The following is a 22,178-nucleotide window of genomic DNA, read 5'->3' as shown; positions in this document are numbered from 1 at the left end:
CACCATTTCTGGTTCCGTAGATTTTGGTGCAGAGATCGAGGATGAGGAGGAGGAGGCTGAGCCCGAGGACGCGGCTCCGCTGGGATGCTGAAGTTTATGCTTTGCATTTAGTTTAAAATTATGTTTGTGTCCTGTAATATTTTATTTATGTATGTTTTAAACAGCTTGTATTATATTAAGAAAAATTCTGGTACTTAGTTATATGACTTTCGTTATCCGCTGCGTTTCCTTTTGCACATTTGTTGCTCTTACACACACTTGGCAGTAGTCTTAGGGTGGTGACCCGGGTTGTCATCATCCGGACGTCTTGATTTTCCCGTGTCCGTGCGTTGGGATTTGGGGGCGTCACAGCAACATTACTCCATCTAAATAAAATCTAGAGGGAGGATCATTGGCATGCAACCTTCTCACACTTCGACAAAGAAAGGAGTGGATACATCACTCAAGATGAACTCCCACAAGACTGTGAACGGTTCGGCTTAGAAGACACTTAGCTAAAAGAAGAAAAGAGGATCCTAGAGGAAAGAAAGAAATTGAAACAAGCGGGAATCATATGGAGTATAAAGAAAATTCTTGTTTTTGACTTGGGTGGTGGGACAATTGTGGGCAAGGATACTGTACCTTGTAGACAAGGTGCTTCTATAGAGATGGTTTTTCACAGTCCACGAATGAAATTCTTGGGCCATGGGCCAGTTTAATTCCATTTACAATTGGTTTTATTGTGATTTAGTAGGTTGTTTGGACTACAATGTAGCTAAAGGGCTTGGACCTTTAATTTTATTTTCTTTTATGCCTTTAGTTATGTTAGCTTGGGCCTATATAGGGATCATCTTCTTTATGTACGAGCCAAGGGCTCTAGGGTTCATCTATCCAAAAGGTTAATGCAAATTCTATTTCCCTTTCTCTTATCATATTCTTCCTTTCTTTAATGGAGGTGGTGCCCTTGAAGTGAGTAATTTTTATGTATTTCTCTTTAAGCAACTTGAGGCGTGTTACACAAATCCTAGTGTTCACTCGAGTCACGCTCAACACCCTGCTCGAGCCAATGTTGATTAATTGTTCGCTCGATGCAAGTTCGACAAGCCGCTTAAGCAAAGGACCCAATATTTGCTATATTAGGAAACCCAGTGTCATTTATATATGTGTGTGTGTGTGTGTGTGTGTGTGTGTGTGTGTGTGTGTGTGTGTGTGTGTGTGTGTGATATTTTGACTTATTGTATATGATTTTTAGCATAATTTTAGAAGAACAATAGTCAAATAGTGCATATCTTGTGTGAGAGAGCAAAAGCTCTAGAAAGTGTGAGTTGAGATTTAGTGATTGTAATTTCCTCTAGTTAATAAGATTTGTGTAGCTTTATAGAGGTAGGCAAGCTGCCGAAACACGTAAATTTTGTATCATGTGATTTTTTATCATTGCTTGCTTTTATTTGCTTTCCATCATTGGTGTGGGTATTTTGCACAACTGGTTTCAAGAGCCAAGGTCAGATCTGACGGAGAACAATGACTAGAGACAAAGTGAAAGCACCCGAGGTCGAGAAGTTCGACGACATTGATTTTGGGTACTGTAAGATGTAGATTAAGGATTATCTTTATAGGAAGAGGCTTCATTGTTCATTGTTAGGAAAGAAGCCGGAGAGCATGGATGATGCTGAGTGAACCCTGTTAGATTAATAGGTTCTGGGGATTGTTCGGTTGACCTTGTCCAGAATAGTGGCACACAATGTTACTAAGGAGAAAACTATAGCGGATCTCATGAGGGTTTTTTTAGGTATGTATGAAAACCTATCAACGAATAACAAAGTGCACTTGATAATAAATTATTCAATCTGAGGATGTCAGAATGTATGTCTATGACCTAACACTTGAATGAATTTCAATACGATCACAAATCAACTATCTTCTATAGAGATTGAATTTGATGATGAGATCAGAGCGTTGATTCTGTTGACATCACTACCAAATAATTAGGAGGCCATGAGGATGGCTGTGAGTAGTTCAACTAGCAAGATGATACTAAACTAAGATGACGTACATGACATGATCCTTGCTGAAGAGGTATGTAGAAGACACTTGGGTGAGTTCTTGGGTTTGAGATCGACCTTGAATGTTGACAATTGAGGCAGAGGATATGACAGGTTAAGCTCCAAGAGCAGGGGGAAGAGCAAGATGAGATCTGGGTAGTAAATCACGTGCTAGAGTTGTGGCAAGCCGAGCCACATCTAAAGAAACTACAGGAATCAAGAAAGTGCTAAGGATGATGCAATGAATGTAGTGGCTGGAGAAATACATGATGCCTCAACTCTTGCAGTGCACAGTCTGATTGATGATTGGGTGTTGGATTTAGGGGCTTCGTTTAATATCACCTCTCATTGAGAGATCATGTAGAATTATTTTACTGGTGATTTTGAGAAGATGTATACGGCTAATGGAGAGGCACTGGATATAGTGAGAGTGGGTGATGTGTCCAAATAGGAGTGTGTGGACTTTACATCAAGTCAAACACGTTCTGGATCTAAAGAAAAATCTAATATGTGTGTGACATCTTGATGATAGCGATTATGCAACAACATTCTTTGAAAGAGTTTGGAAGATCATTGAGAGTGCGCTGGTCTTAGCATATGTTAAGAGATTTAACTGTTTGTATTAACATCAGGGTTTAGTGATGTGTACCTGACCTTTTAAACCTGTACCTGGATTGGGTGGGTCTGGGTTTCGGCCTTGGTTTGATTCCGGTTCTGAGCTGGGTTTTGCTTGGACCTATTGAATAGTGCTACAAATCAAAACATTTTGAATTATGAAAGAAAATACACAATGGGCAAGTTAGGGTTAGAGATTTGCACGACCTGAAGCTAGGTTAAAGCTGACCATTCCCATGGCAAAGGAATGAAATGTTGCAGATGTATCGAGATGGGAGCAAGTGTGAGTTACTGAAATATAGGGAATTGAAATTTGGAATGTGGGGTGTTGGATTTTGCACGAACGCCACAAAGGAGGAGTGTGGGTTACTATGATTTTGTCTGGCATTGTCCTTCACTGAAATGGATGAAAGAAGATTGGAAGAAGGGAATGACAGGGAGCAAAAATTTCTTAAAGGGAGGAGGGAGGTTGAGCTATATGAAAGAGGGGGAAAGAGACTGATGTCAGGATGAGGGATTGACTCATGAGAAGGGGACATGTTCAGTCTATAATCAGTGAAGAGTCTTCTAGTTAAATAGAGCATGCACAAGTTGAGAAATGTGAGATGAGATGATTTTGTGTCTTGCATATAATTTGGATACGAGATCTCATATGATTGTATAAGATGCTTTCACCTCATTTGTGCTTCAACTCATGCCCCAATCATCGCTTAATATTCTTTTAACTTTTATTCAAAAATAACAAATCAATATTATAATATACTGTAAGTAAATACTATCATATTTAGGACAGGTTTGATATGAGAATTTTATAAATAATAGTAAGATAATTGTGAATAGTAATGAGATATTTTGAATTAAGTATTTTTTAAGTTTTGGGAAAGGAGAGAGAAAAAATTGAATAAAAAATATTATAAAATTAAAATATTGTAATGATTAATTTAAAAATTTTATATTTAAATTATATTTAAGAATAAAATAAGATGAGATAAAATAAGATTAGATGAGAATCTATACTCTAAACTTGTTGTTATTAACTTATTAGAGCACTCTTATCGGATTATCTATATCTAAAATAAATTGTACTTTATAACTATTGGACAGAAAATTCACTTGCAATGGATTAGTCAATAGCAAACTTTGTAGCTTTTAGCTATAATAATTGTAAAGAGAATACGGAATTTGATATCTATTGTTTACAAACCAAATATTTATTTTATTATTTTTTATAACACACTCTCTCTTCTCTCCATTTACATCCATAAACTTCCATCAGTTTCTTTAAATTAAATAATAAAATATGATAAAATAAAATAAATTAATAATTAAATAAATCAAATATTTTTTAAATTATTAATTACTCATTACTATATAATAAATAAATAGATAATCCAATGTGGAGATTTGATGTGAATAGTTAAAGTCAAATTCATCTTATATTATTTTATTGTTATATAATAAAAAACTAGCTATTCCAACGTGGAGACTTATATAAATGAAATAGTCAAAATTTAAATTCATATTACATTCATTAAAATTATCTTTTACATATTTTATAAAGAAGAATTCTAGACAATAATGATGGAAAAATGGGAGGCTTTCGAAAACGAGGTGGGCTGGTCCGAGCAAATTCACAAGGCCCAAGAAAACCACCATAACCCGCGTGGCAAATAAGCGGAAGGGGCCCTGCAAGTTCCAAAGCCTGCGAGTGCGCTCCCGCTCGCAACTTCCCTCTCTGCCACAATCTTCACACTACCATGCCTGCAAACCCTTCTTCGCTCCTTATCCTCCATCCCCGCCTTAATCTCTACCTCAAGCCCTTCTTTCTCTCCCTCCCCCATTGCTCATCTCCATCTTTTACCTTCAATAGCATTCAAAGATTTCCTATACCCAAACCGCCATTTCCGATAAACCGTAGAAACCTATCGTCTTTATCGTCCGCCGCGACAACGCAGTCTACTGACGACAATGGCGGTGGGAGAGATAGGCCCGGTGCGCTTTCTGCGCCGCCAACCACCGATGACGTGCGGAGGATCGACGTCAATCCTCCCAGGGGAACCAGGGACTTCCCCCCCGAGGAAATGCGCCTCCGCAATTGGCTCTTTCGCATCTTTCGAGAAGTTGGGTTTCGAAACATGTGTGACTCTGTATATATGTATGTTTATATTTAATTAGAGATGGCTGATGAATTTTTGTGAACGTAATCTAGGTTTCGCTATTGTTTGGGTTCGAGGAAGTTGATTTTCCGGTGCTAGAGTCAGAGGCATTGTTCATTAGAAAAGCCGGGGAGGAGATTAGGGATCAGGTTAGTCTCTGCTATACGTTGTTGTTGTTTAATTCTTTGAAACATGTTTTTTTTTTTTTTTTTTTTTCCTACCAGTTATCCTACGTACTTGCTGGAAATTGGGCAACAACTTTTTTTGTCTATTTCATCACTTAGCATTAGGGCTGTAAATGAACCAATTTGTTTGATAGCCTGTTCGGTACTCATCCGGTTAAATTTTAATTGAACTCGACTCGTGAAAAAAAAAGTTCTTCCTTGAAAGCAGATATATGCTCGATTAGTAAAATGACACAAAACTTGACTTGACTTGATTAAGGTTTGTTAAGACTCGCTCGTTTATATCCGAGTTGACTTGTTAGCTCGATTAGATTAGAGCTCATCCATATATTGATAAATATTTACATACACATATGTATATGTACATATATGTATATATATTTATTAGCTAATAATATAAGCATAGCACTTTTATAATTAAATATATAATATGTAATCTAATTACTTATGTATATATATTGAATATACTTTATAGCTATATTTTATAATTTGCACATTAATTAGTCGATAAGATTTAATAATTTTATTTACTAACATGTGAAAACTATATATAAAATAGATATATACTATCATATTATGTATATGTATTAATAATATATGTAGGCATATAATATATTGTTATTATTGATAAATATCAATTGTTTAGATATTAATTATTTAAAAATTTTTAAAATAATGTTAGTTGTACAAATTTAATATTGGATTTTTTATTTTTTTTTATTTATCTAATTTATTAATTAAAAACAAACAATTCTAGCTGAACTTGAGCTCATTTGTAGGACGAGCTCGAGCTCAAGTTGGGAGTTAAGCTACCGAGTAGAGCTTGAACAAAGAATAAATAAAAATTTCGAGTTTGGGCTTGAGTTCGAGTATTTTGAGTCAAGTTGAGCTCAGCAAGGCAAAGACGAGCTTGGTTTGACTCAATTACAACCCTACTTAGTATTGCTTGGATGGGAATAATTAGCTTTGGGAGTGTAACAACCCACTCCCCTAGAGTTAAGAAAGACATCATTTTTAGAAAATCGAGGGAAATGGGTGTACTTCTACTGAACTTGTCTAAAAAATCGTTCAAAATATTGAAATCATAAAATAGAATACGCGGAAGCATTTATTAAAATTTCTTGAACATTGTACTTTCAAATTCATAACTTAAAGGATTTGTGCTTGATCTAGGCCTATGCCACGCCTCCTTGGGTCAAATCTCGTCCTGCAGCTCTATCTTCATAAATATTCTCACTAGGGGTGGTTAAAAAGTATAAAACAAAACTAAAATGAATTGAAAATTCAGTAAAAAATCCATCAGAACGTAAACATAATAAACATAAGACTTTTTATAATACATTTCATGTTTGAGAGAATTAAAAATCATGACTTATCATATGTATGCTTATGACATGAATGATTTGTCTTGACTTATCTAAATTATCTGATTGATCTAAATTATTTAACTAACCAACACACTTAATCTTGTGTGTGAGGTTGTGCACCGGTCCTACATTCTATTGCCACAAGGGGAACCACTGATGTGATAGTAATATACTGTGCTTGAAAGTAAGCCAATCTTCTTGGCGCCACCCATGCTAGTCCCACTCTAGCGAAGAAATCATTCCATAGAGTCATGACTACCTCGCAATGTAGTAGTAGATGGTCAGCTCTCCCCACACGTTTTGCATTTACAACACCAATCCAACACAATGATCTAGCATTTCCTTAGATTGTAACTGGAGAGAATCTTTCCTAAGCAAGCAATCCATTCAAAGAAGGCTACTTCTAGAGGTGCCTTCATCACCTAAATACTCTTTCAAGGGAAAGACCTAGTATTTTGTATGGTGAGGAACTGAAAGAATGAACAAATGGTAAATCTCCATTTCTTAGAAGGGCACCAAAGTACATTTGCATCTCCCACTCTCCCTTTTGTAGGGTAAAAAGGCTGTAAAACTCTGTGAAGGTGTTAACTTCCCAATATTGTGCAGGGATAACAAAATTAACCTTTAATTGAGTAGAGCCACTTGAAGGCTCCAAAAGATCCACCATTGAAGCTTCATAGACCCATGCAATTCCATACCTTTGCCGATAAACTTCCCAAAGGACCTTATTTGCATTATAGATCATACCAAATTTGATTTTGGACTCATCTCCTGCCTCTAGGTGATTTATATCTTGACAAAGTACCCCATCCTCTTATATGCTTCTGTAACACCCCCTTCCCGTAGGATAAAGATATTACTAACATTCATAGCATAGTACCCAGTAAAGAGATTCATATCCTGAAATACTCCATTTATTAAAACATCAACTAAACTGAACATAACTGTTTTTAAAACGTAAACTAAAGACATGAACTAAACCTACGTGTGACTTTTTATTCAAATAACATAAAAGAAAACTATGTCCATGCACTAGATCTACTCCTGGCTCTTCAGCTGTGCGTCCTCACAATCATCATTTGTGATAGTTAAACGTAGGATGAAATAGAAAAAAAAACAAAAATGAGTCTAATACTTAGTAAATAGCACATCATACCGCAAAATATAACTTAGCTTAGAGTAGACTCAATTTTTGAAAGACTCTTCATAACATACATATATCATCACAGATTCATAATCATACTGTAAACACAACTTAATTTAATATATACATATATCGTCACAAATTCACATAGCATATCTATTCATCATTAACATGAGCGGAATAATACATAATCATGACAAACATGTAACGTGAATGCATAAATGACCGTTTTCATGCATTTTCTAACAATCATGATTTGTTTATCTTGTCTTTCACTTATTATATGGTGACCCACGATTGAGCTCGTGGCACCGCATAACTTGTCATAACATGAAGTGAAACATGCTTGATTCCATGTTTCACTTAACATAAGGTGAACCACGTTTGAGTTCGTGGCACTGCATAGCATAACTTGTGGTGAATAAGCTTAGGTCCGTGTCACCCTTAACATAACTTGTGATGAACATGTTTAAGTTCATGTTATCCTTAACATAATTTGTGATGATCACGTTTAGGTCTGTGTGACCCTTAACATATCTTGTGATGAATACGTTTAGGTTCTTGTCACCCTTTAATATAACTTGTGATGAACACGTTGAGGTTTGTGTCACCCTTTAACATATCATGGAGTGAAACATGCTTAGGTCCGTGCTTAACTTAACATATGGTGAACCACGTTTAGGTCCCTGACACCGCTTATCATAACTTGTAGTGAACACGTTTAGGTCTGTGTCACTCTTTAACATATCATGGAGTGAAACATGTTTAGGTCTATGTTTCACTTAACATATGGTGAACCACGCTTGGATTCGTGGCACTGCTTATCATAACTTGTGGTGAACACGCTTAGGTTCGTGTCACCCTTATTATAACCTTTGGTGAATATGCTTAGGTCCGTGTCACTCTTAACATCTTATCTTTCTTAATGCATGAGAAATTTGTTGCTATTCATGAACTTTTATAGCATGACATATACTTGTACATAGCATAACATATCATGACATGGCATAATGTGATCTAAACATAAATATTCCGTGGCATACATGCTCTGAGTTCTATATGAACTTTACATGACATACTTGATCTAAATACTTCATGACAATACATAGCATATATGATTTAATCACAAAATGAACGTGGCATACATGATCTAAGTACTACAAGAACATGGAATACATAATCTAGCTATTTTATTACAAGGCACACTTGACTTAAATTACTACATGAACATTTCATGGCTTCCTTGTGATTTTTGTAACATTCACTCCATCAAACAACAATTTCATTCATACAAGCATAATTTCATAATTCATTGAAGATCGTGAAAGGAATCTAACATTGACTTAGCTCGTAGTGTAGCGTAGACAAACATTATATTTTCATATACGATTAGAACATTTACAATACACATGCCATTATATGATCATACTAATAACCTCTTAGCGCTGCTTCCACAATTGATGTCGTAGCTTGTAACCTATAAGAGGCACTAATCGTTACTAACTTTTCTAGAAAGAGGTGTCGTATCATTCTAAATACTAAAAATCATATATAGAGATAATTTAATTACCCTAAGATTACTACATAATAATATTATTCAAAACTCATAACATATTCCTTAGCTTCTATCTAAAAAATATAACTTAATAATCTTATTAAAAACATAGTTAAATAGAATAGACAATTACAATATTAATGAAAATAATAGACTAAAGGTATACTTTAAAACCCTTTAAAAATATGAAGGCCCAAGGCCAATTGAAGAAAATTGTTCACTTAAACACTAAAAACAGTTTTTGTAAAACACCATCAACTCACATTAAAACAATATGCTAGTTTATAAAATTAACCTACTTAAGAGTAATAAATTATTTTCTGAAATATGGTAAAACAAGCACACCCAAATTAAACAAGTCCAGTTAAAACCAAGCCTAATAGGTTCATTTAAAAGCTAGGCCCTTAAAAAGAAAGCTCTTGTTCGAATGGGCTTAAAGCCCAAAGGCCCATTATAAATTAAAGAATTTGGCCAAGGAGAATAGAGGCCAAGGGTCAAAGGCATATATGTAATTATGGAAACATTGGAGGGGCTTTTTGGGAAGTTTGAAACATAACAATTAAAAGGAACAAGGCAGCTTACGGGAGTGGCTTGCAACAAATTGACCGAAAGAAGAAGGTGACCCATTGCGATTGTGGGTCTAGGTGCTAGTCGCGGTGGCACAATCTAGAGAGAGAGAGAGAGAGAGAGAGAGAGAAACTGAAAACTCAAATAACCGAGGGGGAGGAAGGGTGTGTGCGACGACAGTGGCTTACCTGAGGGAGTGGGTGCGACGACACAAGGTTGGCCGGTAGTATCTGGCACCGTCGGTGGTGCTCCGACTTCCTAGGGTGGTCGGTGGTGGTTGGCAAAAAATTAAGCCTATGCTTGCGAGTTTTTCCTCTCTGTGTAAACTAGATTTTTGTGTGATTAATCTGAGGGTTTCATGGGATTTTCATAGAGGAGGGGGAGGGAAAATAATGTGAGTCTTTAGGGGATTGGATAAAGTTTGGAGTTGGAAGTTGTTTGAATTTGACTAGACTTTGGGAAACTACTCCCACGAGGAAAGAAACACTGAGAGGATAAGAGTTTGGAGTGTTTGAGTTGAAAGTTAGTTTCAAATTAGAAACTACTCACTTTGAAATCAAAAAAATAAAAGGGGCGTATAGCTTAACAGTAGAGAAATCCTATTTAAAACAAATTGCTACCTCAAAACATATTTGATAAAATTAACAACAACAACAACAACAACAACAATAATAAAATCACGCTTTTGGGGTCGGGATGTTACAGCTTCCAAAGCCATAGCCTGTGTGGTCGATGTACCTCATTTGAACACCATCCACTTCAAGCGCCGCCAAATTTTGCATATATGATTGCCTTTTACAAAGCCCCACTTTTTTTTGATAGGTAAAAAGAGATTTTATTGATCCACGTAAAAAGGCAAAGCCCGAGTATACAGGAAGTATACAAGAAAGAGCCTAATTACAAGCTACGTGCTACGGAAAGTAGCATAAAAGTCATTAAAACTCATTCCGTTCAATACAATAGAGGAGGCCCATAGTAACAGTGTATGAAAGAAAAAATCCCTAAATCCAGCCGGAGAGCGTTCCCTATCCTCAAAGCAGCGCCCGTTTCCTTTGTTCCATGTGCACCACAAAGCGGCACCATCTTCCAAATAGCGGCTATTTGCCGATTCCCTCCAATCCTTTGCCAGCAATACAGTAAATCTATTACCCTCTTTGGCATAACCCATGCAAAGCCCCACTTTCAAGTTGGTATTGCCATAACTATTTCCCCAATAGAGCTTGGTTAAAGATGAACAAGTCTCAAACACACAACCCTCTTGAAATTGGAGTGCATACTGTGGCCCTATTCACTAGGTGGAATTTGATCTCATCCTCCATCCCACCCAATAGAAAATCACATTGAAGCTTCTTTATGTGGTTGGCCACCTTAGTGGGGAGCGGAAATAAGCACGAGAAATATGTTTAGTTGGACAATGTGCTCTTGATTAAAGTAATCCTACCACTTTTGGACAAGGACAACCTCTTCCAACTGGCTAATCTATGCTCCATTCTTTCAATCACCTCACCCCTAATAGCCTTCGACTTTTAAGAGACACCCAACAAAAGGCCAAGCTGTTTCAAAGGGAAGGAAGATGCCTTACACCCCAGGATGCTAGTCAAGTTTTCCATACTAGGAACATTTCCTACCGGAATTAGTTTGGACTTTGCTAGGTCCCACTTTCAAGCTTGGAGTAGCTTCAAAACACAATAAAAATGCCCTCAAAGTTCAATTATAGTCATAGTTAGTGCCACAGAAAACGAAAGAGGGATTTGTTAGCAATAGTGGTGAAACGGTGGACCATCTACTTTTACATTGTGATTTTGCTTGAGATATCTGGAATTACTTTTTCAGCAGAATGGGAATAGCATGGGTAATGCCGGTAGGGTGGTTGAACTGTTAGCAAGTTGGAGAAGGATCACTGGGACACCACAGATCGCAGCTGTGTGGAAAATGGCTCCTATATGTATTTTTTGGTGTGAAAGAAATGAGAGACTTTTTGAGAATTATGAGCACTCCTTGGAATAGTTTAGGAGTTTTTTCTGGAAGAGTTTATTTTTGTGGGCCATTGCTTTAGATTTGAATAGTCTTAGCTTCCATGATTTCCTTGTAACTGTTTCTAGTTCTTAAATAGGTGTATTCACATGTATACTTTCAGTTACCTGGGTTATGCCTATCTTTATATCAATGAAATGACTTATAAAAAAAAAAAGTTAGCGCCACAGAAAATAAGGGTATTATCTGCAAGTAGGAGGTGGGAAATATCCAATGTGCTTGTGTTTGTGTCTAGCACTGAAAATCTAGAAAGGAAGCCACCAGATGTGCCTGAAATCATTTTGCTGAGAGCTTCCATAACTATAACAGAAAGTAATGGAGAGAAGGGTTCACCTTGTCTCATGCCTTGGGAATTGTTGAAGAAGCCTATGGTTGTATCGTACCATTCATCAATATAGAGAAGTGGATTGTACCATTCAAATGGGTTTGATGAGGCTACAGAGTCCACCACTATATTGTAAAGGGGATTATTCCTCCTTCAGCCATAAGGCCTTCTATTTTTGCCTCTAAGAAATCTCCTCCATTAGGCTCACCCTTTGAAGACCTATAATCACCTGAATTTTATCAGTTCTGCGGGCTTCTGACAGCATTCGTGTCCTCCATACCCAAGCCGTGTACTCCAAAAATGAATTCTCTAACATTTCCCATTGCCAAAGATTAATTCATTCCAACATTTCAAGTCTCAATTCCTTTAGTCTGCAAGCCATGATATAACTTGGGTTCCTTGATATAGGTAAGAAGATCACTATTACTTGATTTTGTTAGCAATGCTTTTAGATTTCAGTTGCACGTTCTCGAACTTAGGCATTGTTTGGTTACATAGATGAGATGATAAATCTGTGAATAGCAGCGAGATAGTTTGTGGATGGTAGTGAAATGGTTTGAGTTAATATGTTCTATAAGGTTTTGGGAAATGAGAGAAAAAGTTAAATGAAAATATTATAAAGTTAAAATATTGTTAGAAAAGAATTTTTTAATATTATTTTTGTTTTGATATTTGAAAAAGTTGATTTATTTTGTTTGGAAGTTTGGGAAAGGTTTAATGATTAGGTAAATGATTAGATGAAGAAGTTGAGAAGTTGAAAATTTGAAATTAAAGTGTTTGTGTTTGGATGTTGAGATTAGATGAGATGGGATGAAATGGGTTGAGACTATCTGTGAAACCAAATAGGGCCTTAAGTATCTTCAATCCCCCTTGAATGCCCCCACAATCTAGAATAATGGGAAAGTGATTTGAACATAGCCTGGAGAGACATTTTAGGATTAGGCTTTGATAGTGTGCATCTATCTATTCTTGACCATTGTGAAATGTCTCAGTTGTAGACCATGTGGAAGAGCCGTCTGGAAGAGGTATACAATCCCATGCCTTAGTATATATAGAACGTAATCTTTTTGTCCATGTGAACTAATGCTAAATAGTTGATCCTACAAAGCTTCAAAGCCTTTTTAGAACACAAACACATGTTAGCCAATCAAGATCATCTCCTCTAGAATGGTTAAAGACTAACCAACTCAAAGTTTGTAAATCAAGTGAGCTATTTTTTTATAGGTGTATATCAAGCGAACTTTCCCTCACTTTTGTGTGCTTGTTTCTATTTTTGTGATTCTGGTTAAGCATTTGATTCTCGATTTTCTGGAAAGAGTCACTATTGAGATCTTTTAGGCTAGGTTTGGATACACAAACACTCTCAACCTATCTCATTTCGTCATTATAATTTTTCCAAATTCCTACACAAAATATAATAAACAATTCAACTTTTTCAAATCCCAAAATAATAATAATATTAAAAATAATATTCTAACAATATTTTATTCAACTTTTAACTTTTATTTAAAACCATCTGATCTCATCTCACTATCCAAACCTCACATTAAACTAAAACTCTTTCATTGTGCAGCTATACTGTTTTGAAGATCGGGGAAATCGTCGCGTTGCATTGAGGCCAGAGCTCACTCCTTCGTTGGCAAGGCTGGTGATACAGAAAGGGTACTGATCCTGACTCGGCAGATGCATTTTACATGAAAGCAATGCATAATCTTCATCATCTTTATTTGATGTCTGGAAATTTTGTTATATATATTATTTACTTATGGATTTTGTATCCAGGTACAGATGCCAGAATTTGATCTCCATCTTTTTTCTTGTCCAGAAAATCTCTCTCTCTACCATTGAAATGGTTTGCTATAGGACAGTGTTGGCGTTATGAGAGAATGACGAGAGGAAGGCGTCGTGAGCACTATCAGTGGAATATGGATATTATTGGTGTACCTGACGTTATGGTAGGGGCAGCTGACTTGACATACTCTATGAACTTCTGTGCTGGCTCCTTTTTTTTCCCCTCCACCGACTTAACTAATGTTGGCCTCTATGTACACTGGATATTTAGTTTTGAAAGTTTTTAACCATGATAATACGACTTTAATTTGCAACTTCTTGGAAATAAAAAATTATGAATTATAACAAAAGCTGTCAGAACAGAATAGACTTTCATGTAAGGGTGGACTGGATTACAGAAACATCATAATTTCTAAACAATTTAAATCGGATTGCCACTTTATCCAACAGCTTAAAACAATCAAATTATCCAAATTCCTTCCCCTAAAAGTTTTCCATCCAATTGCAAACTATAAGCCTATAATCCAATGTAGTCTTCCATGAACCAGCTTCATATCCTCACGAAGTTAGAATGTATATTATATAGATCATCATCCATCACCATTGTATGAAGTTCCATGAGAAACACGTTCATGACTAGAAGTATGCGTATACTTGGGCTAAACCTATTGTTCTTACCAATATATTTTTTGTTTAGTCATGGATGGTTATTACTTTGCTACTATATGTGAGTTTGAGACAAGTAGGTGAAGGCTGTCATTCAAATTCTTCATTTTTCTGTTTGTGATATTGTTTGAGTACCTTTGTCTTTGATTCACTCTATATTTTGCTTAGATGTTTTAAAGCCTCTTTGAAAACTTCAATCAAGTAATTTATATTGATGTTATTATCCAAATCTCTCATCTAAGCCCTCCAAATGCAGTTACATATTCATTTCTTTGCCAAGCTTGATATCATGTTGTTTTGATACAGGCTGAGGCAGAACTTATTTCATCTATTGTCACTTTTTTCAAGCGAATTGGAATTACTGCATCAGACGTTGGATTCAAGATTTCCAGCCGAAAGGTGCAAACAATTCCTTCTGTGCATGGGCAATCAGACGTCTTTAACAGTAACATAATACTTTTGGAAGTTATCTTTGCTTTTGCAAAGTCATTGTATTACTTAATTCTTTTCAAGACATTTATGAATCCACTTTTGTTCTAATACGAAACTATGAACTATTGTTAATTGCTGGGAACTATTGTCAAAACTTTGTAATACTGACATAAAAAAAAAATTAAAATAAAAGTCTTTGTATTATGGAATACTTCTCAAGACATTTGGAATTAGTTTTCAAGCTTCAGTTGCAATGAACTATAGTTACTTTCAGTTTCTTGACTATTTTTTTTTTCTCTTGATCCGTAATTGCTTGACTATTTCTTATTGTGAAGAGACACAATTGTAAGTGTCTTAACAACTCATGCACCTACTTAGAAGGCAAGGTATTATATTACTTCTTACTGTGGATTCTCTTTGGGTGAATAATACTTGAATGGGATAATGTCATTGTTTTAAGCTATTGGATAAAGTGGCAATAAGAGTTACATTGTTGACTTGAGCCTTTAAAATTAAACACCTTACCATAACTGGTCCACCTTTATATGCAAGTCTATGCTGTTCTCAACTTCTTGCACAGTTTTGGTATATAAGTCAGCCCCATCTAAAGTGAGCCTCAAGTGAAATTGATTTTACAAATTTTCCTCCCACTGTGGACTACTGCATCTGGTTTGAACAATTTCGGCTTTAATTTTTTTTAAAATTCCTTTGGGGGTGGAGTTGATGACTGAATATGTTAATTATTATCTGAACTTTTCCCCTTTATTACAGGTTTTACAAGAAGTATTGAGGTGCTACTCTATACCTGAAAATCTATTCGCCAAGGTTTGCATAATTATAGACAAGGTGAGCTATGCAAGGTTGTAAGCTTCAGTATGTGACTGCTCGTTTGAAAATTAGAGCATGTTGCTATTCTGTCGTGTTTTAGTGCTGCTCATGATGTTATAAATATTCAGCTATCAATAAAAAAGAAGAAGAAAGTATTCAGCTATCAATAAAATTATTTGGATTACATTAAATTGTAACACTCCTTCCCGTGAGTTAGGAGTATTATGAATGTACATAACTTTACAACAGTAAGGAGATTCGACATCATAAAAACTTTGGTCATCTTATTGAATCATACAATAGCTTAAAATGAAAATGTCTTGTATAACTTAATGTAATGACATGATGGCATAAAACGTAGTCCTATGTGGCAATAACACTTATTTGTAAGATCTAGACTGTTAAAGTACATCTTTTTCTTTCCCTCCTGCTTGGTGTCCACATCATCATCACCTGGGACATTAAAGCATAAATACAAATAACAGGTGAATCTAATACCTTAGTAAATTGCACATCATAATGTAAACAAAACTTAACCTTAGGCTTTACCTTGGAAATCTTCATGCATAATTATACTTATATATATAGCATGTGGATCATTCAACATAACTTAACCTTAGGCTTTACTTTTGCAAAGTCATTCTATGCATCTAATATACTCCGTGCATGCTAGCATTTGGGCAAAAAAAATGCTAGCATGCTAAAATTTGACTTCTAGAGCCATTTGGAGATGTTAACAGCATCCCATTTTAAAGCTTTAGAGAGATTTTGACAGCTTTCAAGGAATCATGCATGCTACATGTCGGTATACCATATGGTTTTCAGAAACTTATATTTTCTGGTCTCTTTATGCCATGTGATCATACAACAGTAATTGATTCAAATATAACATGTCAATTATGCAAGAAATCTTGGTTTGGGGAATGTTTGCTTATGCTCATGCTCAATATGCTGAAACTTTTACCTTTTAGGAAATCTGGCTTTTGAGTTATGAAACTACACTTAAAAACATGCTACATGCTGTGTGTGGGTGGTATGCATGTGATTTGGCTCTGCCCCTTACATATAGACATGTCAAACATAAGAAAGCATGGTTTTGTTGGCGGTTGATGCTGCTGTTAGGCTTCTGACAACATGTATTTTGTGTCTCCTGGCTATAGTGTCACAGTAGCATGTATATTGATCTCCTGTGCATGCTTTTGACTCAGGCCATATCTCATACAAGAGAGTTTAGACTTCTACGACTACTTGGGGTTGCAATTACATGACTCACTACGTATTATGAATTTGGTAGTATTATGACATGAACCATGCAAGAAAGTTCATGAGATTGAGAGCACACTCACTTAAGGTGTCTACCACGAGGCTGCTGACTTCTCATATATGTTTTAGGAAAGTTTTCCAAATCAATGAGGATCCTTTGTAGAATCACCCTGAAATTTTACGTTCTTCTCCCAATCCAGAGCTGCTGGCCCCTCCAGCCTTAACTTCCATTTAAATTTCTAGATTTGTCTCCTAAAATCAAGGCTACCACCTTTGTAAGGCTACCACCTTTGTCCAAGAAACTATAGTATGTTTCTAATAAAAAATCGAAATAAGGGATTGCCAGGATTGACCAGCAACCCCTATTCCCATATCTCACCCCTTAGGTCTAGAAACCCTCAAAGTCTTTTATACCCAAGTGAAACCCTAGCTGCTGCCCTTTTATAAGGGGTTGTTTGGATGTTGAGATGGTTTCATCTCATCTCAACATTCAAATACGACTCAAACATACACTATTCATTTCAAATTTTCACCTTTTGCATCTAATTATTACCTAATCATTACAACTTTCCAAAACTTCCAAACAAAACACAAAAAACAATTCAACTCTTTCAAATCCTACAACAAAACTAATATTGAAAAAGAATATTCTAATAATATTTTATTCAACTTTTTCTCCCTCCTTTCCCCACACCCCATAAAACATCATAACTTGAGCCATTTCACTGCTATTCACAGATTTCTCATCTCATCTCATTCCCCGAGCATCCCCAACCCTAGCAGTCTCCCTATTAACAAACAAAAGCTGCCCCATGCACTTGTGCTGCCCCTCCCGATTAGATTTGACCTAAAAGCTGCAACCTATTTCCTAACAACCAGAAGCTTACAAAGTAGAAAACCTTCAGCAACAAAACCCTAGATTCTGCTCGTGCTACCAGCCTCCAAGAAATTCCTAGATATCCTTAGTTCTCTTCTTAACCCATCTGCACTCCCAAGGGAAGCCAAGAGACTTCAGCCGCCAATAACTCAGTGCAGCCACTCCCACTCTATTCACTTAAGTTTTCAAATTTAAGTGCATAGGAGCCTAATGCCACTAATTCTCCTCTGTATCGCCCCACTTTCCAAGTCAAACTCTTGAGTTCATTGCTAAGAGATTCAAAGGAGTCTCCTAAAAATCTGCTGCAACCAAGGTAAGGAACAAACTAGAGAATCCCTTTCTATTACTTGTGTTATTCTCTTCAGATACATGCACTGAATCCCTCTCTACTTCAACTGTCCAGGTTGAGGATAGAAGAGTTCAGTTTTGATTCACCCTATGTTACAGCAACTTTAAAGTAGGAAATTCCCAGAAACATATGCACTCCTTTGGTGAATTTCAAGCTATGTGATGATGCCTCTTATGGACCACTGCTGTGTATGTTTTACTGCAAGGAATGAATTTAGGATGCTTGATTGCAGCCATAAGAGTGGCCAGCCACCTTAGGTGAGTGTGGTCTCAATCTCATGAACTTTCTTGCATGGTTCATGTCATAATACTACCAAATTCCTAATATGTAGTGAGTCTGTGTAATTACAACCCCTAATGGAGTCCTAGAAGTGTAAGCTCTCTTCTATGAGATATGGCCCGAGTCAAAAAGTGTTTACAGATCACTATGCATGCTACTGTGATACCATAAGCAGAGCAAACACGTGCTGTCAGAAACCTGACAGAATGACAGCAGCATCAAACAGCCAGCAAAACCATGATTTCTCATGTTTTGACATGTCTCTCCTTGATTTTAAGATGCTTATTTCTACAAATTTTAATTGTTTTCTTCTGTGTGTGTGTGTGTTTTTCTTTTTCTTTTTTTTTTCTTTTTTTTTTTTTTGGTTTTTTTTTGGGGGGGGGGGGGGGGGGTGGTGGTGGTTATATTTATCTGGATACAGATAGAGAAGATTCCAATGGATGAGATAAAGAAAGAGTTGAAATCTGCTGGCGTATCAGAAAAGGCTGTTGAGGAGCTATTGCAAGTTCTTTCCATCAAGTCATTGACAAAATTGGAAGGTTAGGTGTTGAGTTTTCTGTTATTCTATTCAGAAGCTTTTTTTGTGCAAAATAACAGTGCAAAAACTCAAATGAATAATTTTTTGTAACGATTATATTCTCCACCTTACCAGTGGCCTTGGAAATAGAAAACCAACTGAAGTCGTCCATTGGTTTCTTTACATGTACAAGTTCTCTCATCAGAAATGATATAATTGATTTTAATTATGTTTTGTATATGTGTACGTAGAAATACTTGGAAGTGCTGGGGAAGCCGTTGCTGATCTAAAGCTGCTATTCTCCCTGGCTGAAAAGTTTGGTTATTCTGAATGGATTGAATTTGATGCATCTGTTGTACGTGGGCTTGCTTACTACACAGGAATTGTGTTTGAGGTGAGATTTTTTCTATTATAATTGTTTTCTTCTTTTACGTTAGTCTGAATAGGAATATCACCTTGGGGTAAGTTGATAGTTAAAATAAGTTCGTTCCACTAATTATTGTGACACCTTGCTCGTAGAGCCATTGTTTTGATAATCTCTGACAAAAAAAGCATGTATCACCTTCATTAGCTAATTTGTGACCTAGAAATTGCACTAATGTTTCTATAACAACGCTGCCTTAGGGGCCATAGTCCGGGACAGAAGGGCTAAAAGTTGTGGACAACATCTCGTTGACCAAATGCTTATTCTTATTTTTCTTGGTGCTGAAACTAGTGAAGGGGAAAAATAGAAAAAAATGAGTGAATATGTAGAGTTCTGATCTTGTAGCATAATTATTGTGTACCTAGACCTTGCACTAAAATATCTCAATGCCTTCATTTGCTTACGCATGAAGTAAGTGGCTGATCAAGAATTCATGGTGAAATTTTGAAAGCTCAGGTGGCAAAGAGATGAGCCTCTTAAGATACAGATTGATGTATGCTGCTAGCCTGCATGTAAGGGAGAAAACAAAACACCAAGTCCAATTTATAGATCTACCCCCTCCCTCTATCTTAAATGTTGAATAGTGTTTCCTTACATGGAATGGGCATGGATGCATGGCATTATTTGTCACTGAGATTAGACTTGTCCTTGGGGTTGTGACTGTGCTGATATTCTTTCACCAAAAGTCGAGACAGACACAAGACTGTAGTATAGCTCGATCAAAATGGTTAAATTTTTGTTTTCCCCTCATCCTAATGAGTTTTTAATCTTTTCCCTGTAGGGTTTTGATAGAGAAGGAAAGTTGCGAGCCATTTGTGGTGGTGGGCGATATGATCGGTTACTCTCAACTTTTGGTGGTGATGACCTTCCTGCATGTGGATTTGGATTTGGTGATGCTGTTATAATAGAAGTAGGTTCATCCTTTCATTAATTTACCCTACAGTAGAGTACTGATTAATGAATCGAATATGGGCTGCCGTTAAATTACACAAGAACAAGTCTTTTGCTCCTCTTTCCCATCAAATGGTTCCCCAACCAGCCTTTGGCATTTGTTTCTTCTTCTTTCGTTTTAGCCATCAAAAAAATATTACGCAAGAAAACTCTTGTGCTGGCAGAATATGTTGCACTTACCAAAAAGATGCACCCCCATGTCTGTACCACTGTTTTCTAATCAACTGTAACTGTGGTTTTAACCTTGGCCCACCGCTTAACATGATATTTGTCATATTATTAATTCATACATTCATTGACAGGAGAATGTGGACTGCAGAATGTAAGCCACATCCCACATATTTTTGTACATCAGACAGTACTTGAATCAAATGACCACTATAGTTACTTTTATTTGTTCATGTATTTTATTGTTAGATTTGTTTTTTTTTGGGTACTTTGGTCACAAGTGTCTAGGGGCTCAACGAAGAGGAATCTCCTAAAAGCAAATTAGCTTGTAGGTAATAGTGTCAGAGTGAGCTTGGGTGTGCTGGGGATCAACAAGGTTAGGAAGGACAACTTGGAATCAATGAGCCACAATCTTGGCAATACATTCCTATGCTTATAACTTCGTCCACCTGTCTCTTCCTTTTAATTAAGTAGTTTAAAAAACAGCTTGTCAGTTAAGCCCGTAATGGACAGCCTTATAAACTACAGGAACCAATGCGTTTTGTTGTTTATTAACGTTTATTCATGGCCTGATTTACTTGAATTATTCTTTCCTGTGTATACCTAGTCTTTGCTTCTTTTGGTTAACAAATTATATGGCCTTTTTTGGGGATTGGGATATTACAGTTGCTCAAAGACAAGGGACTTCTACCAGAAGTCAATCTCGAAGTAGAGAATATTGTGTCTGCTTTGGATGTTGATCTCCAAGGGGCAGCTGCTAGAGTTGCTAGCATACTTAGGGAGAAAGGCCAAAGTGTTGATTTGGTCTTGGAAAGCAAACCGCTTAAATGGTACTCATTCTTTTTAAGGTTTTCACTTTTCATACCAATTGCTACCCTTTTCTGACAGATGTTCTGTTTATCTATTTTTTTATTCAGGGTTTTCAAACGAGCAGCACGGATAAATGCACAGAGGCTAATATTGGTTGGAAGTTCAGAATGGCAAAGGGATATGGTTAGCGTCAAAATCCTTTCTTCTGGTGAACAGTATGAAGTCAAACTAGATGAACTAGAATGACGAGATTTGACGATTTTGGGATTTATGTATTGTTTTTTATTTTATTTTATTCTTGATAGTTAGATTCAACCTTTGTTTTTATTTTTTGAAAATTTAGTACTTCTCTATGCGTCTGTAGTAGAAAAATGAATGAAATCAACTCATTTTTGTGCATGGAGTGAATGATAAAAATGGTGTTCTATAAACATTCAGCTGATAACATGTAACCATTCTGCTTGTGTATTTATGTTGGGTAATTACAATAGAAAAAAAAAAAAAAATAGCGCTACACGTTACATATACGACCATGATCATGTATATCTGAGATTGCGATAAAATTGCTAGGATCTTACTCGTTAAAATATTCTCAGTGTCTCTAGCATCACTGTTACTAAAACTACCATATATAATTGGTTAGCAATTATGTGATTTTTTTAATACAAAATCAATTATGCTGGACTAATATTTGTTAATCTCTTATCTCATCAACTTGACTAGCTGCATCATTTCATCATCTGCATCCTCTATCCAGATTCCAGACCAAATCCAGGTCAAAAGCCCTGCCGTCGGCCTAGAGTGCTCTGCCCCTCTTCTTCCCGTTCCTCTTGCCATATCGCCATTTTTTCTTA

General features: G+C 36.3%; 1 protein-coding gene across 1 annotated transcript; it reads left to right on the top strand.

Annotated features, from left to right (window-relative positions):
- The first annotated feature begins 4,314 nt into the window (after positions 1-4,314).
- LOC122276422 (histidine--tRNA ligase, chloroplastic/mitochondrial) lies at positions 4,315-21,723 on the top strand. The gene is made up of 11 exons (XM_043086112.1): positions 4,315-4,756; positions 4,846-4,941; positions 13,543-13,631; positions 13,795-13,924; positions 14,733-14,825; positions 15,630-15,704; positions 18,876-18,993; positions 19,223-19,365; positions 20,177-20,305; positions 21,181-21,344; positions 21,432-21,723. Exons 1-11 carry the CDS (start codon positions 4,394-4,396, stop codon positions 21,568-21,570), a joined length of 1,539 nt encoding a protein of 512 aa, XP_042942046.1. The 5' UTR covers positions 4,315-4,393; the 3' UTR covers positions 21,571-21,723.
- The last annotated feature ends 455 nt before the right edge of the window (positions 21,724-22,178 follow it).

Source organism: Carya illinoinensis, chromosome 9, assembly GCF_018687715.1.
Source record: "Carya illinoinensis cultivar Pawnee chromosome 9, C.illinoinensisPawnee_v1, whole genome shotgun sequence".
In the NCBI taxonomy this organism is placed as follows: Eukaryota; Viridiplantae; Streptophyta; class Magnoliopsida; order Fagales; family Juglandaceae; genus Carya; species Carya illinoinensis.
The sequence above is the reverse complement of the archived record's forward strand: the minus strand, read 5'-3'. Positions and strand labels throughout refer to the sequence as shown.